This window comes from Cavia porcellus, unplaced genomic scaffold (assembly GCF_034190915.1).
Source record: "Cavia porcellus strain 051 isolate PalLab524CR breed Dunkin Hartley unplaced genomic scaffold, mCavPor4.1 scaffold_27, whole genome shotgun sequence".
Classification (NCBI taxonomy): domain Eukaryota; kingdom Metazoa; phylum Chordata; class Mammalia; order Rodentia; family Caviidae; genus Cavia; species Cavia porcellus.
The window spans coordinates 40,092,697-40,108,901 of record NW_026947510.1 but is presented as its reverse complement, the minus strand read 5'-3'; the positions used below and the strand labels follow the sequence as shown (position 1 = coordinate 40,108,901).

The 16,205-nt window shown below is 40.2% G+C and overlaps 1 protein-coding gene across 1 annotated transcript in view; it reads left to right on the top strand.

Moving 5' to 3' along the window:
- Gucy2c (guanylate cyclase 2C) overlaps positions 1-15,650 on the top strand; it is a 77,692-nt gene extending 62,042 nt beyond the window's left edge. The window contains 6 exon segments of the mRNA NM_001172959.2: positions 4,479-4,671; positions 5,414-5,588; positions 8,525-8,623; positions 10,104-10,198; positions 13,433-13,509; positions 15,045-15,650. Of these exon segments, the coding sequence (NP_001166430.1) occupies positions 4,479-4,671; positions 5,414-5,588; positions 8,525-8,623; positions 10,104-10,198; positions 13,433-13,509; positions 15,045-15,219 (814 nt within the window). The 3' untranslated portion in view covers positions 15,220-15,650.
- Positions 15,651-16,205: the final 555 nt, after the last annotated feature.

Sequence of the window (16,205 nt, the reverse complement as noted above, 5' to 3'; positions counted from 1 at the left end):
ACAGAAGGAGATGGATCCTCTCAACCCAGGAAGAAACTAAAGCGAAAAGAACTAGTCAAACATGCAGTCCCAGGGCTACTATTGGGACAGCTAAGATTCTTTGCTTTCACGCATCAGAATTCCCACCACTTCAACTCACTGGAATCACAGTCCTACTGAAGTGCAGTCACACTGAAGTCAGAGGTTGGTGAGCCCAAAGGAGAACAGAGCCAGCAAGGGACCTGCATCAGCCTGCAGCGAGTGCCAGGATTCAATCACTTCCACAGGAAAGGGGCACCAATGGGACAACGTTTTCCAACATTTTGGAATCAGGCAGGACTGGCAGGAACAAGGAACAGCAGTGACTTCATTCAGTGGTTCCCTTCCCAGACAAGATTGGTGGGGTATGCTTGGCCTGGGTCATGCCCTTGGCTGAGACCCAATAAGCTGTCCCAAACCCAATTCCCTATGTGTGGTGCACACTAATGCAGTGAAGGCCTCAGCAGGTTGACTGACCTGGAGGGAAGGAGCCAGCATATACCACCCCTGTTTGCACCTCAATAACACACTGGAGTGGACAGGATTACCTAGCCAGCATGCTTCAGAAGAACCATAAGCAACAAGGAAAGGGACTGGGACCTCCTCTATACACCTGTATGGAAGAAACAAAAAATATGAGAAGAGGCAGTGACAAGAAAAAGTCCCCAGCCCCCAACCCTGAGAACATGGATCCAGGAGAGGTAAATACAAAACAGATTGAGGACAGCAAACATGCAATATCAGACACAGCATCAGTGGACATAAAGAGATACCTTCGGGACCTTATAGATGAGTTCAAAAGTGAAAAATTTAACCAAATAAAGCAAGACATAAATAATTAATAAAAGAAATGCTAAGCACCTCTCAAGAAGACACAGATGGAAGAATGGAGGAGCACAAAAAAAGGAGAGAAACATTTGCTGAAAAATATAAAGAAAACATAGAACACATGAAGCAGGTTCAAAGAGATTACCAGGAAATTAAAAACTCCATTGAAAGCTGGAAAACTGCTTGAAAGAAACTAAAGATAGATTGTCCAAACTGGAAGACAGGTTTGCAATGTGTGATCATAAAAGGAAAAATGTCTTAAAAATAACAAGGAACAGGCAGTAACAATACAAAGGCTAGAAGATGACAAGAGGATCTATAACTTAAGAATAAAGAATGTGAATGAAGAAACAGGGGTACAAATAAAGGAACTACAAAGGCTATTCACAGAAATAATTAAGGAAAACGTCCCAGCATAGGAAAAGGAAATGATATTCAGATGTTCGAGGCATACAGAACTCCAGCCACCTACAACCAAAACAGAGCTACACCCAGGCATATAATAATCAAGATCCCAGAAATTCAATATAAGAACAGAATATTAAAAGCCTTGAGAGAAAAGAAACAGATCACCTATAAAGGAAAACCCATCAAAATCATGGCAGACTTCTTGACCCAGACCATCAAATCAAGAACAGCTGGAAGTAAAGTATTCCAAGATGAAAACAACCTCCAGCCCAGATTGATGTACCCTAAAAAACTGTCTCTAGAAATTAATGGAGAAACAAGATGCTTCCAAGACAAAGAGGAACTGGGGGAATTTGCGACCACCAATCCAACTCTACAGAGAATACTGAAGGACATTCTAGAGAGAGAGAAAAGTACCAGGATTCCAGGAACAGTGGCAGAGAGGCCTCAATGAATGGAGCAGAAAGTGGAATGAAGAAGAAAAGCAGACAACTAATGGCAGAAAAAGAGCATAACAGAAATGAGGTAGGGAAGTTAGGCAATAATCCCTGTTATAGATGGCCTTCACACATTAAAAAAGAGAGAGCGAGAAACACAGGCAGAGTAGATCAGGAGGTAGGGTCCACTGAGATGCTCTTTATAGGAAATATAATTAACCTGAAAAAGGGTTTATGGACTGAAAATCAAATATGAGAAAACAATGCTCTATGTGATAAAGAACCAGAGAGTAATAGGACAACTCGACCAGTATTTGTAGGTAGGTTGGAAAGACAGGCTTTAATAGGTAAAGGAATGCAACTAGAGATGAAGTCCAGGAGGGAGAAGGTTCAGAACCACTAAGGTAAATAGCAGTTTGTCCCCCCAGCCTAAAAACTGAGGGTGTTGGTGAGACCCAAAAATGCACAGTGCACCCTGGGGGAGTGAAAGGGGAGGAATAGTCTTTAAAAAGATGGCAGAGGATATTGTTAATAGTGCATCAGGATTTAAAACCCACATTACTCGCACCACTCTGCTTAGATAGATTTTATTCTGTCCCAGTTTGTCTACTTGCACTAGAGCTGAGGGCACAGATAGCTACCCCTAAAATAACAGAATATAGTACAGTAATCATCTTTAATTTCCTATTAACTTAATCTGGAGCCTTGTATAACTTGTACTGTTTTGAGGGCACAGATAGCTCTACCAAAAATAACAGGATATATGTAATGTTTACAATGTTTAAGTTTTATTGGTCTTGTTCTCTACTGTTTTGTTCAACTTTATAATACCTAATGAGATAGACAATTCTTTTTAAGGAAGCAAGAGGCATTATGGTAACCATTGTTGATAACCTTGTACTCTGTTTTTACATCATGTACTATGTCTATCCTTGGTTTTGACTATTTGACTTAATTCTCTTTCAAAAAAAAAAGTAATAAGAACTAAGGAGTAATAAAACCCAAAATGTGTAAATTTTGTTGAAAAAAGACAGGGAGAAAAAGAGCTCTAAAGGGTACAACAGCAAGTGTGTTTAGGGGTGTTAAATAGCTGACCATATTAATGTTTTTGGTTGGATCATTGAACACAACTGTTTGCAGTCTCACTGTTTGAATGTCCGCTTTGTATGCTTTGATACTGTGACTTGAGCAACTATCTCTAAGATGATAATTTGTAATCTATTAACTGGTGATTTCTTACTGGTTTTTTTTTTTTTTTGTAGTTCTGTATTACTTATACCCTTACACCGCTTTGTTTTGTTTTGTTTTGTTTTGTTTTTTCTCTTTTTCTTTTTAAATAAAATTTTAAAAAAATAACAGGATATAGTACAGTAATCATCTTTAATTTCCATTAACTTAATCTGGAGCCCTGTATAACTTATACTGTTTTATCATGACTGATCTTAGTTAAATCTGGTTTGTTTGATTGCTGTTTGTTATCAACAGATTTTATTCAAAACTGTTATGATTGATAGTATCAAGTCTGAAAGTATAGGCAACTACACTGAAGATGACAAGATTCACTAGGATACCCATTCTGGTTTGATTATTACCTGTTTTTGAAGTTTTGCACTATGTACAAAGTTTTGTTTTTATTAATATTGTTATGTACTGCTATATTTAGTTATACTATGTCTGATGATATAGATAATTCTATTGAAGATAACAAGAGACAACACAGTAACCATTGTAGAACTTCTTGTACAGTGGTTTTGGATCTCTTTTTCATTTCATGTGTCTATAGGAATATGTTTTGTTTTATCTTGCTTTGTTTTGTTTCTCCCTCTAATATAGAAAGGATAGAAATACATATTATGACTCATGCATGTGTAGAACCTATAAACAGTTTATGAGAATTGATCTTATAATGCATGATGAAATTAACAAATACTTTGAAGAAAAAGAGACACTACGTACCCAGTGCTGATCCCATAGTGTCATGATGTGAAATCCAGCAATACTATTTTCTTTGTTCAAAGTGATTTTAGCCTGCTATGGTTTGTTTAACCACAACATAAATGAAGATATGTATGCTTAAGTGTATAGGATTGATAGCCATATTTCTAAGATTTTGTTGGATAGTTGAACAGAACTGTTTGCAGTCTCGCTGTTTGAATCCCCACTTTGTATGTTTCACTTTTGTATCTTGAACAACTATTTATATGAGGACAATATGTAATCATCAGCTAGTGATTTCTTACTGTTTATTTTTTCTTTGAAAGTATGTATTATTTCTACCCTTTTTCTATTTTGTTTAGTCTTCCTTTAAATAAAATGTTTTAAAAAAGAATTTGATTATCAGTAGCAAGGTCAAAAATGGGCAAGCATGTCTATGTATTACAGTTATGTGTTACAGTTATGTATGTGCATTAGAGTTAATAATCAAATACTAAGTTAATGTTGGACCTGCTTGTATTCATCCAACATATAATTCATCATACATGTATTATATGCATATGAATGTATAGCATTTTATATCCATATTTATTTCATAGAGACTCACTAGCATTCACTGGAAATTTTGAATTATTGAATTCATGTCAGGTATGGTGGTACACACCTGGAATTCCAGTCACTTGTGTGGTTGAGGCAGGACAATTGCAAGTTCTGGCCAGTCTAGGCAACTTACCTCAAAGTAAAAATTCTTGAATATCTGGTGGAAAGTTATTACTCTCTGAAACGTTTATGTTAAACAAGAGTAACTGACTGAAATTGAAGTCATTCTTTTTCTCTTCCTTTCTCATTTAGGCCAGTGGTACAGTCTCTGAAGGAAAAAGGCATCGTAGAGCCAGAATTATATGAGGAAGTGACAGTTTACTTCAGTGACATTGTAGGGTTCACTACAATCTGCAAATACAGCACCCCCATGGAAGTGGTGGACATGCTTAATGACCTCTATAAGAGTTTTGACCAGATTGTTGATCACCATGATGTCTACAAGGTAATTGTGTCACCAGGCCTCCAAACTCAAACAGCTGTCCAGTCCAAGGTCATCAGAGCAACCAGGTTGCTGGTTTCTCCTATTCCTCTTGTCCTAATTTAACACTTAATGAATCATAATTGACTTTTACCTAAAATGGAAAGAGAAGTAGAAGAACTTGATGAGTCAAATGTCATGATAACCACTTAACTTTAAGAACCAGCACAAAGGAGAAATTTCAGTAGTAGTGAATCGGGCACTAAATTTTGAGAAAGAGTCATACTCTCCAATCGCTTCTCAACATGGACAGTATTTAGGCTAATTCCTAAAGCAGCAGTGAATGCACTAGCATCATAATAAATAGAATCTATCTTTTGTCTTAGATGAACCTATGGGGTTTTTTTGTCAAATATAGAAAATAATAAAGCTAACTAAAAATTACCTTCCTAGTAATTGTGAGTCTTCCTAAAATTATATAAAAGTAGCCAGATTACACATTTATATAATTATCATCATGTGTGTAATTTATATTATTTTGAAATGCTTTATAGCTATTTTATCATCCAGTTAGCTAGACTAAAAACTCTGAAGAAACCAGCATAGAACTAAGCTTGAACTGGCCCCAGAAAAATGTATAAACTATGTTCATTCTAAGTTTCCGAAAGATCTTTTGTGTTTGATATGTGATATTTATTAAGTGCTTCTGTGCAGTTTCTGTGCCTTCTGAAGGATCAAAGATACTGATGAGAAAGTATTTCTACAGGTGGAAACCATTGGTGACGCCTACGTGGTAGCTAGTGGTTTGCCTACGAGAAATGGCAATCGACATGCGATAGACATTTCCAAGATGGCTTTGGATATCCTCAGCTTCATAGGCACCTTTGAATTGGAGCATCTTCCTGGTCTCCCAGTGTGGATTCGCATTGGAGTTCACTCGGGTATGGAGAGATGAATCTTATCAAATGGAACCATGTGTGCCTCTTGCATCCACTAAGTCAGAAAAGATAGAGGGACTTCCAAGGTTGTTGACTTTCCCATGAGGTTTACTCTTTAATTCTGTGCACCTGATGCAGGGCACCGTTACGTATCCTGACACAGTTAGACATGGTTCCTAAGGCACACTAGGAACACACCTTTGACTGTGCTTTCCACTTCTGGATGGATGAACACCAACCACACATGAAAACAAGAAGCCCACTGCTCCCCATTACAGTCATCATGCTGCTATTCCACCATGTCCCCCAAGTCCTTCCCTCTCTCTCCCAACATTTGTGTAATTTTCATTAAAATATTATAGAACAGTGGGCTAGATTACCCATGGGAAAAATAACCAGGCAAATTGCTATAATACTTATACTTGCTGCCCTACAGTGGTATAGAAGAGGTCACCCCAAAGACACTTAAAGACAGTTAAAGAATCACTTTATACAAATTAAACTTACAGAATTTAACCGAGCAAGGAATAACTCACAAACCATGGCGCTAAGAACCAGAGGAGGCTCAGAGGGCTCCTGTTGGTAGTGTAGGCAGGCAGCGTCTATAGAAGGAAAACAAAAATGAAGTAAAAAAGGCACTAGATAGGTTGCTGTGCTTGTTAGCCATATGTGGGTGTGGTACTAGCAGTTGGTAGCTTGCAACTGACTGAAGTTTAACTTCTGTGATTGCCTGAGATTCATCCATTTGTTACAGTAGTATTGTCCTAAATTGGACTTTCAGCTGGCTTCGGTACCAAGCTGGGTTGCAGTTCATTAACATAGAGTTTCAAGGTAGGAGGCTGCCGCACCGAATTTAGTTTAACAGCATTGAACCTAGAGATTGATGAGTCACAGGTGTCGTAGAAACCGTAGTTGGAAAGGAATTCAAAAGACATCTTCACTGATTCTTCATAAGCCAATTTTTTTATAGATTCTAGGATAAGTAACAATAATTTACTTCTAAAATAACCCCAGGACCCCTGAAAACTCTCCATTAAAATATCATAATTGCTAGGCAGTTTTTTCTTGTGTTAAATCACATCTCTCAATCAGGCATAGTGGAAAACACATGTAACCCCAGCACTCTAGGAGACTGAACCAGGAAGTTTGTAAGTTCAAGCCCAGCCTGCTAACTTAAGAGACTTAGTGAGAGCCTCTCTCAAAATTAAAACTGAAAAAGGACGGAGGAAGGCTGCGGATGTCACTCTGTGTAAAGGCCCTGAGTTCAATCCCCAGTACCAAAAAGAAAACATGCAAAAAAAAAAAAAAGTCAGGAGTCAGTTTTCTCTATAATTTATTGCTCTAAGACCCCTAAGTACAGAAAACCCAAAAGATCCTCCAGGTTTGTGGCGAAGACTAGACAATTACATTTTCTAAAGTCAGCCTATGTCTATAGTTTCCAGCCCAGAGCCTGACAGTAACTGTTTGTTGATTGAGTAATGAATTGATGAAGTTCTCAAAGTGATAGTAAATAGAAGTTAAAAACTACTGCTTATATCTTTGAAAGCCAGGAACCTAATTGTGGCCTTCCCCAGTCATGTCCCTTGCCAAATGTCATAGGTGTTTCCATAACCATGTAACTTCCTGGCATCTGCCAGTGAGCAACACATTATCTTTTTTCTGATTTATCCCAAGTTGTCAGGCCTGGAGAAAGGGTTAGCAGCAGTACTGACTGAACCAAGACAGGGAACTTGGAGCCCCGGGGCTCTGCATGGTCTCCTTTCCCTGTGACCTGCTCAGTGTCGGAGCTGAGCCAGGGCACACCAGGCGGGCATGCAAGTAGCTATGAGGTACATGTACTGGAGAGGAGGGCTTGTTTAAAAATGCAATTTCAAGGTATTGATGGCTGAGTACAAAAAATAGTGTCTGCGGGGATTTTTATGCACCATCACTTCCCACCCTGTCCACTCTGATTCTGAAGGAGTCACTGATACACAGACCCATCACTGCTAACACACCTGCCGTGGTGAGGGAGCTCAGAGCTCTGAGCAAGAGGCCGCCTGTACAGTGTCTTTGTTTCTCTAGGTTTCCTTGGGTTCATTTGTTTGTCTGCTTCTGTTTTGTATCCTGACAGTGAAGAGTTCAGAACTCAGGGGAAGACCTAATATTTTAATTTTTAATGTTAATAAACAAAGTAGTGGTAAAATGAATCTATAAAGTAAGTCATGCACATCAAAGACAATGAAGCCAACTAGAAAATTAATAATTACCACTTCCCGGAAGTCCAGTTTTGCAGTTTGTGAACTAACCTTCAACTTCTGAAATCTTTAACTCCTTGAATTCAGTCATCCCACTCACGTGCCCAAATGAGCCACCCTTCCTTCCTGGCTAATATGCAAGAGTGCATCATCTTGTTTCAGCGTTGGTTGTGCTTGTTAGAATGCGCCACAAGCTTCTTCCAACCAGCATCACTTACCTGGCCCACGAAGTGCTTAACGAAGATTATTGCAAGTCCGTATCTCGTGGGTCTCCCATCATCATCATACACAAACCTCACAAATACCACCTTAAAATAAAGGTGAATCAAACTTGGGCCATTGAATCTTCAAATCTGTGGAGCACTCCAGCAGTCCAGAGTCAGGGTTACATGATTTGTCATACATAATAAGCAAGCAGTGAAATCACTTTGAACCTTCCTGAGAGCCTTCAATTCAGCATAGTCCATTTTAGTTATCTGGGTGATTCTTGTTCAATGCCAGTGTAGCTTTTCTTTACTGGGGCAAAATGCTTTATGAAGGCAGACTTTGAGGAATGATGCTTCTCTGATCGGTTGCGTCCATTTAAAGCAAATGTCATGGCTCACATTTCATGTGCTCCAGCGTTTCTCCATGACTTGAAGTTTACATCATAGTGACCGTGAGACGAGGTTTATGTACCTAGCTTTCCGCCCTTTATTGCAGGTCCCTGTGCTGCTGGAGTTGTGGGAATCAAGATGCCCCGTTATTGTCTGTTTGGAGATACTGTCAACACGGCCTCTAGGATGGAATCCACGGGCCTCCGTAAGAATCATTATTGTTCTTAGAGACCATGGTTCTGTCTTTCAGCAGAGGCCAACCACAGAATTAAATGCGCAGTTAAGGAGAGGTGTAATACCCGTGAGATGTAGAAGATCCCTCAGATGAGCTGAGGATAAGCCTGCGTCAATCTAGCCCTCACTCCTTTGCTTTTGTGGTTGTTATTTACTGGTAACTATTTTTATTCTTCCTTTTTTGTTCAGTTGTAAAACCTATATTTTTGTTTGATCTGCAGTGAATTCAGGCATGCTTTACCAGGAATAGTCTTCAAATTTAGCATGTGTAAGTTTAAAAAAAATTCTAGTGGGCTACACATAGACAATATGCCCTGGCCCCAGTGACTATTTCCCTTTCATTTCTTTTTCTTAGGAATTCATTTTATTAAAGAAAAAATTCTAGGTAGTGAACATATACAAAAGCATAGAATGCATTTGTCTAGTGAGGTAGAGGTATAGTGTGCTGCCTATGGTAGATGTTTGATAAGCATTGATGATACTGATAGTTATAGAAATATATAATTGGGGAAAAATATTGGAAGAGGAGGTGAGATTGGACAAAAACACAGGAGGCAGAATGATATTTTGGTATTCAGCTCACAATCTAATGTTAGTATGTACTGGAAATCATGGTGCAAAGAAAAGGGTAAGATTGGCGTCAGACAGGCTTTAAAAATCACACTGTCTGCATAAATTGAGGGGAAAGTTTCCTGATCTTTTAAACCTCAAAAAGATGAAGGTATAGATTAGAAAGGAGATAACAACTTTGCTGGGAGGGTTCCTAGAAGGAAACGGGGTGCTAAGTTGAGCACTGAGCCATTTTCTGGCACGAAGCAGATGTAAACTTTGGGGTGGCCATTGCTCCCAGTTACTACTGTTATTATTTGTTATATGGCTTTTGGGCTTCGTGGTGAGAAAGGTAAAGGACAGCACAGACCCACGAAAGAGAATGCCCTCACCACTTATATTTTAGAAGGATTACAGCATTCTAGAAGAGGAAAACTTGAGAAAAATCAAGATCCTGGAGTGAAGTTCCAGCTATTTACAGGGACTTAGCCCTGACATGTGAGCTATTTACAAGAACTTTATGTGGGAACCTGGAGCCAGTTCCAGCTCCCAGACTTGACACTACAAGCCCAATCCAATATTGAAGCCCAGAGGCTACCTCTGAAAACAGAAATAAGAATCAGTGAACAAAATCTGAGGCGAGTCATCACTCTAGACCCTGAAAAACAGTGCCAGAACTAGAACCTCTTCCTTCCCATAACAGGCCAGACCAGCTAATACTTCTGGTCTTGCAGATGTTAGGTTTAAAAGGTCCATCACTAAAAAAAACCATACTTGATTAGGGTACTTGATTAGGGTACTTGCTTCAGATGTTGCTGATGAATTGACTCAAGGGGAAACAAATATAGCATATTGTAGCTCTCAAGAGATGAGGTTTTCATTTCTCTGTTTGGCATCTGCAGCCTTGAGGATCCACATGAGCAGCTCCACAATAGCCATCCTGAAGCGAGTTCAGTGCCAGTTCCTGTACGAGATGAGAGGAGAAACGTATCTGAAGGTAAGCAATTCACAGAAGCAATGCACAGAGAAAGCTCTAAGACACACCTGCGCCTCTCCTGGGAGACTTGACCAGGAAACTTGAGAAGCACGAAGTGGAAGAGTTTTTTTTTCATTTTTCCCACCACTCTAGTAGGAAAAACCTCCACCAAAGCATGTGAACCCGGAACTTTCTTTTACTGCAAAAAGAAAAACCCCTTTAGATGTTTTCACTATGAGCACTATACTGTAAAATGCTGCCACCATTTCCTCCCCAGAGATTGCACGTTTGTCTCCAGTTCCTTCCAAACCCAGATCTCAGTCTGGTTCAAGACTTATTCAAGTCAAAACCACAGTTTCCTTACTTCTCTCCTCTCCTTGCAAGATGCTGCTGTCTGAAACTTCTCCTGCCCATTGCTTTTATTAATCTGAAGTTCTGGTCTAGTGAATTACAAAGTACAAAGTACAAAATAGGTGGCATACTTGTGACTTGGCCTTATCGTGTGCTTGTTAAAATGCAGGTGTCTGCTCTTCTGAGACTCCATGTGAATGCAGATTAGGAATCTCGATTTTTAGCAAGTATTCTAAGTGCTTGTAATCAGATCAAAGATGAGAATCACTGTTTTAGGTTCCCTGTGCTATTTCTTGTAATTAAAAAGAGTTGTCTAGCTGAACATGGTGGTGCATGCCTGTGATCCCAGTAACTCGGCGGCTGAGGCAGAACGATTGCCATAAGTTCAAGGCCAGCCTACTCTACATGACAAGACCATGCCTAAATAAAAATAAATAAATGAATACATACATATATAAATATAACACAACAGCATTTTAAAGCTGCCAATCACCTCCAGTTGGCTATCTTAGAAAGCTATCATAGTCTTTTCACAGTTGATCTGAAGCCAGCTATATAAGATTCTCTGTTTCCAATAGCCATAATGCTCTGACCTTTATACTCTGGTTGCAAGTTGGGAAAGCTTCTTTTTCTGTAAGTGTCCCAGCATTACACTTTTCAAGCCTTCCTGAAATATATTTTCTACACAAGAGAATTTCCCCCTAAACAGAATTACGTTCTAGACTATTGCAAGCCAAACACAGCCAGGAAACCACTATTTTTTAAATCTCCTTTTCCAATATAAACTTTAGCAAAAACAGAGCTTCCAGTACCTTTATGTTCATTTCATAGCCTCAAAATGAGGCAGACTGTTATTAGACAGTTGATCTCGATCTCACCCAATATCCAAGACCTTTGTATTGAGCAAAGCATTGAGCAGAACACACAAACAAAAGCCAGAGATTTATTAAAGCAAAGTGCTACAGCAAGCAGAAACACTGAGATGACACCCAAGATCTGGAGACATTTTTTTTACATTGATGTAATCATTCCCAAAATATCAAGCCCTGATCTCCAGTGGGCTAGGGCTTTTACGAAATAAGCAAGCAGAAAGTACAGAGGCAGAGTACTTGGCTGTCCTTGATTGGTTCTGACAATATGCATCACAGTAATCAGCCATTTCTAGGAGACAGAAGCAACCGGAACTGGAACAGGAACCAGTATCTGGGCAACTAAAGTATCTTGAGTGGGGTGGGTCAGCATTTTCTGCTACAAAAGTACAGTCCACAGAATGGATTGGGTCTGTCAGAAAAATCAAGAGCAAGTTTGGCTCAGAGTGGCCCTGAATACTTTAGGTTTGAGATTCAAGTATAGTAGGCAGAGTTCCAAGCAGGCAGAGCTCAGAGGTGGCAATTATCAGTAGTAAAGGTGCAACCTTAAAACAAGGTCAGCAGAGCAACTGAGATGAGTTTCAGGGTTTGCTTCTTTTTATTTTTATTCTCATATTTGGGGTAGTGGCCAGGAGTGGTGTTTAGTTACTTGTCTTGTTCCTAAGACAAAATATCCAACAGCCAAAGTTAGGGGAGAGAAGGTTTATTTAGCTCACAGTTTGTAGAGGTTCAGTCCATCACTGGCTAGCTCTAAGGCAAGGTGGGACATGCCAGAGGGGCAGCAGTTCATGGCAGCAGAAGACAGCAAAAGCAACAAAGGAGAGGAAGAGCAAGCCTCTTTCTGTCCCTTACATTGTATGCAGACTACCCACCCCCTGGGAAAGCGTAGCCCTCACACCCGTAACCCTAGCATTGGACCACAAATAAATCACAAATTTAGATTCAGTCACTTCTAAAAATCCTGCCCCACCATGTCTTCATGAGGCTTTGGGGTGATATCTAGACACAAACCATAACAGGTGGTAACTAACTGGATTGTGTCCAATTAATCAAGCATCTCTACCTCACATTGGGGAGTTTGTGAATTTGCACAGGGCTAGATAGAACCAGCATGGCTACCAAAGCCCAAAGGAAAGGAAAGCCTTCAAAAGATATCATAATGACCATGGGGTTACTCTCACTATGAAATTAGACCTCATGACCCTCAGGCTCATGCCAGAGATCAAGGATGTTTGATAAGGATGGAAGCGTATGTTTGATTCACCTCAGAATATTAAGGAAATATAGTGAGGGTAGAACCATATTTTTCAAGCTCATGTCAAGATGTTAAGGAAATAAAGTGATAGCAGGATGCCTTTGGGATCTCCAGGAGCCAGAAGATATTCTACGTGTTGTGAGCCTGAGGCCAGGATATCTCTCATACTGTCATCTCCTGCCTTAAAACTATGGTTATTTAAGGAATGCTTATTACAATACATTCCTTATATTACATTATATATTATAATCTATACACTTAAGGCACCACAACTGTGGCAAAAGTTTTGTGACAAAACTCTGTTTCAAAGGGGGCTAAAAGAAAATGTAGGCCATGGAAACTGTAAAGACTTTTTTTTTTGTCTTTTTCCTTTTTATCGGTACCGGGGATTGAACTCACGACTGCCTGCTTGCAAGGCAGGTGCTTATGCCGCTGAGCTAAATCTCCAGCCCCTGTAAAGACTTTTTGGAGTTACAGAATTACAGATGAGTATCCTTCCTTTTAAAGTTAGACTTCTTAAAACATTGCTGTGGTTATATTTTGAAACATCTTTTGGGGAAAAGGAAATCTCTACTTTTATAAAAGCCTACCCAGTAAACAAAAGGCTTATTTTTAAAAAAGTTTTTCTAGCGATAATGCAAGTCATAAAAGCATACGTGCTGTGCTTAAATATGGGAACTGACGAGAAATGTGGAGGTGAAATATCTCTGGTTACACGCTGCTGTAGAAACAGCTGGGTAGAGGGACATCATACATGTGACCCACGTCTTTTGTCTCCAGGGGAAAGGGACAGAGACCACCTACTGGCTGACCGGAATGAAGGACCAAGAGTACAACCTGCCCACCCCACCGACTGTGTAAGCATCTGGATGGGGCCGGAGGGAGAGTGGAGTTGGCGGGCTAGTGGATAAGCTACGGGACCCTCCGCCGTGTACTCTGCCAAGAGCCTCGTAAGTGGCGATGGCATGTTGAATATGAGACAAGGCACTACACACCTGAGAGGTTTAGAACCCTCCTTTTACCTACTGCTACAAGTGAGTGTCTTGAAAGGCTGCAGTACCCTGAGACCTCAGTGACACAGAAAAATTCCAGAGCTTTGGCTGCTTGATCTAGAATTGAGACTTTCTCCATAGATCACAAGTGTATTCCCAGTAATGTGCCCACCTTTTACTCTGGAGTCTTTCGCCAGCAGCTATTCCAGGGAACTTTCTCCTGGAACACGGAAGAAGGAAAATACCATCTTGAACCAAAAATAAGATGTTATTTTAATTTCATTTATTTTGTTTTGTTTACTGGTTCTTTTCCTTTCTGTACACGTCCGAGAACTTTTTCAGTTGTCCAGTCATACTTTAAATACCTCACCTCCATAAATATGCTAAACTCAATTTTTTTTTTGCAGAAAATGCACTATATTTTAGGCAAGGATAAAAGTTATAAGTCGAGCCACCTCTTCTGCTCATTTTCCCAGAATGCACCAGCCATGTGTTTGCTGTAAGAACTAAGTGCTCCCACCATGAAGTACAGCCAAATCAGTGTTGTCTCCAGGCCTCCTCAGAGGAGCAGAAGGCAGTGTAGGGCTCACACGATGCATGCTGGAGGCAACTCTGCATTTTCACTGCAGTCCATATTTTTCTGTTGAGCCACCTGATGAAAACAGAACCTCCCTCTTGCCTTAAGGCCATGGCTCTGGATCTTATCATGGAATCTGTGTTGTCCCTAAGATGAGGAAGATGAAGCTTCAGGTCTCATTAACAGGTTTCACTTCTCTCCGCGTAACTCCAATTCCATGTTGGTAGATGTGGTAATCAGACTTGTGCCTCTTGCCGTGGTTTTTGCCAAAGCAGAGAAACCCTATCTTGTAGAGGGCTAGATATCAAACCTGAGAGGTGACAAGCTGTTAGACATGGCAAGAGAATCTAGGTCTTTCCTAGAGCAAGGAAACCTGGCTCTTTCCAGGAATGCCCTGCGACAGTTGAGGCTCTTGAAACTCTCCACCATCCTGAGCTCTTGCCCCAAAATATTTTCACTCCTATGTATGTGTGAGAACAGTGAGTGTGCAGAGTTGTGTGGCAGGGGCCAGGCATCCTCTGGCTTCTCTTTGCTTCTTCCATGGCGTAGATGGAGATCCTCCAGACTGTATCACTAAGCTGTTGTACTTTAAGTCTAAAATCCTGCCTGCGATATATCCTGCTTAGTCTACAACCACACATTGCAGGGATCACAGTTCTTTGAGCCTGTCAAAGGAAAGATCATTTTGTGTTCCTTGGACTTCCTCACACAGATTATACATCAAATGAGTACCTGGGGAACTGAACTGATGATTCTGGAGCTAAAAGCTATTCTGTGTGAATTGCTGAAAAATTCCATTTTTCTTCCCCCACCTCCTTTCCAGGGAAAATCAACAGCGTTTGCAAGCGGAATTTTCAGACATGATTACCAACTCCTTGCAGAAAAGACAGGCTACCGGCATAAAAAGCCGTAAACCAGCACGGGTTGCCAGCTATAAGAAAGGCACGCTGGAATACTTACAGCTGAATACAACAGACCAGGACAGCACTTATTTTTAGACCTACCAGAGATGGGAGGACTTCTGCACATTAAATCCCTGCACTGAGGTAGTAACCTCAAGCGTCCCGTGACCTCAGTGACACAGAAAAATAACCTCGGCTACCTTGTCTTGAACACAGACTTCCTTCTGTGAATCACATGTGTTTTTTCAGTGAAATAACTCTTTTCTGGAATCTTACCCCAACCATCATTTCAAGAAGCTTCCACCTGGAAAAGAGGAGGAGGAAGATACTATCTAGAACTTGCAATTTTGTTCTTATTTCATTCGTTTTTGTTTTACTGACTGCTCCTTTCATTCTGTGAACATTAGAGGATGTTTTAAATTGTCCCAACTGTATGTTAAATACTTTGTGTCTATGAAAGTGTACTTAGCTCATACATTTTGTAGAATATATGCTGTAAGTTAAAAATAAAAGTTAAAAGTTTTCTGAACTTGGGGACGTTTTCTCCTCTCCTGCCCATTTGTCTGGAATTCACCAAACACCATTTTATGTTTGCTGAAAAACTGACCGATTCCCCTCCCCCCACCAAGCATGGCAAAGTTGGCATCATTGCTCTGGAGGTTGGAACTGGAAGGTCACAATTGCTTGTCTACTTAGCAGCGTGGAAGAAGCATTACACATAATGGGAGTCACCTGAGAATGAGACCAAGCCAATTATTCAATTCCTACACTGCTCTTTTCTACCTGTAATCAATGTCTGCCTCGAAGCATCTGATATTTCTGCGATGTAGCCTTTTCGTAATGTGACAGATCACTCTGTGTATGTGTGTATGCGCGTGTGTGTGTAAAAGTTCTCAGGTATATAAAGCAGATCAAGTGTTTAATAACTGGAATTCTAGGAGGAAAAAGCATAGATTATAAAAAGAAGGAATAGACAAATAATGGAGGGAAATGTTTTGAATTTTAAAAAGTACATCACCAGGGCTAGGGGTTTAGCTCAGCGGCATAAGCACCTGCCTTGCAAGCAGGCGGTCATGAGTTCG